Consider the following 1669-nt stretch of genomic DNA (forward strand, 5'->3'; position numbering starts at 1 on the left):
AAAAAAAAACAAGCAAATTAGTGAAAATATTTTCTAAGTAAGTAAACAAACCCAGCAATTTCTCCTCCGGGACAAACAGGAAGCAACAGTGGAAAGATGATAACATAAGCCTTTATTTAAGACACAATGTTAATGCTTAGAAAGCATGAGGAGAGTAGAAAGGAAAAGAAGGAAACTCCTAGTAGAGGCACAGCATCCGCCCATGTGAAGCTGTGAAAGTTGAGTTTGCAGTAAAAACAGAGACTGACAGCAGGAGGTTGATGCTAACTGGTTTCCCCACATGAGTCATCCTCTGATTGTTTTGGACGTCTGGAGACGACAAGCAGGTAGGCAGCTGAGTCCGGTTTGGTAACAACAGTGAATAATTGAGATCCTGCCCATGTGGGCTCCTCCCGGATTTCCCCAGCCATGGAAAAAAGAGGGGGGACAAATCATCCTCCAGGAGGAACTCCTTCCAGTGATCCAGGTGATGAGCACCTTATAACAGGTAGACCAGAGTTTGGATCTGTGCTCAGGAATCTCTCTGGATCAGAACCCAGTTAGGACCAAAGAACTGTGATCAACTCCAGGTCCTAATGCAGGGGTGGGCAATTCCAGTTCCTGCAACTTTTAGATCCATCCTTGGTCCAACACACCTGAATCAAATGGCTGAGTTCCTCCTCAGTATGCAGTTTGTTCCTCCAGAGCCCTCTCAATCATCTAATTACTTGATTCGTGTGAGTCTAAAGGCACATCTAAAAGTTGCAGGATACCGACCCTCAGGAACTGGAATTGCCTACCCCTGCTGTAACGAGAAAAGGAGGGGTCATCATTTTCCAGAAGGTCAAACCAGGCAATGCGGTGATGCATGAAGATTCAGCAGCAGACGAATTCATGCTTCACTTGGAAAAGTTAGGAAACAGCAATGCTAAAACGTTCGGCTGAGTCTTCAAACTGAAAATGAAAAAAAAACAGGTAAAATGAGCTAAAATTGCTGCAAGCTACTGTGGAAAAAAGTGCATTTTTAAAAATGGTTGAGCATAGAATCTGAGTTCTCATGTTGCAGCCATTAGACGGCGTCATGGTGGAGAATGAATTATTGATTCAGCTGTTTACTGATTGGCTGGTGGTAAACCTGGAGCCACGCCTCCAGATAACTCATAACAGCCATCTAGGGTTTAAACGAGAGGTGATCAATTAATACCAGATTGATTGGTGAGTTATATGTAAAATAATAAAGGTTATACGGAGGAAAATCTTCATTATTATCTTTATTACTAGATCTGGTAAAGCTGAAAGGCTTGGTTGATTTATGCAGCTCTTCTTCTTATTGTTCAGCTCTGATTTGGAGGATGTGACAGAGGAGCATCAGCAGATTGACAAGATGGTGGTTGAACCTCTTCAGGCTGCAGATCAGGACCAACAGGAGCCGTCAGGCAGAAGGAAGGCGGCGTTGGTCAGGTTGGTCTGTTATATTCCAGCAGACGCTGCTCCACCATGAACAACAGCAGGAAAACATTGTTCAGCTTTTCTGATTGGTTGATAATTATTATATTCTGATGGTTTTTCCAGGTCAAAAACTTTAGACAACTCCATGCTGACTCACGTCCAAATAGATTTACACTCCAAGATAGAGAGAAAGAAGTCGCACTACAGCCAGGTGAGTTAGCAAAGACAATCATGTTTTTAT

At 43.0% G+C, this 1669-nt stretch overlaps 1 protein-coding gene across 1 annotated transcript in view; it reads left to right on the forward strand.

The window, feature by feature from the left end:
* Nucleotides 1-1669, forward strand: part of gramd3 (GRAM domain containing 3) — a 22950-nt gene that overhangs the window by 1428 nt on the left and 19853 nt on the right. The window contains exons 2-3 of the mRNA XM_015374549.1: nucleotides 1318-1440; nucleotides 1552-1639. Coding sequence (XP_015230035.1) covers nucleotides 1318-1440; nucleotides 1552-1639 — 211 coding nt within the window. The remainder of the gene's footprint in view (nucleotides 1-1317; nucleotides 1441-1551; nucleotides 1640-1669) is intronic.

The sequence above is a fragment of the Cyprinodon variegatus genome, unplaced genomic scaffold (assembly GCF_000732505.1).
Source record: "Cyprinodon variegatus isolate N-32 unplaced genomic scaffold, C_variegatus-1.0 Scaffold105, whole genome shotgun sequence".
NCBI lineage: Eukaryota > Metazoa > Chordata > Actinopteri > Cyprinodontiformes > Cyprinodontidae > Cyprinodon > Cyprinodon variegatus.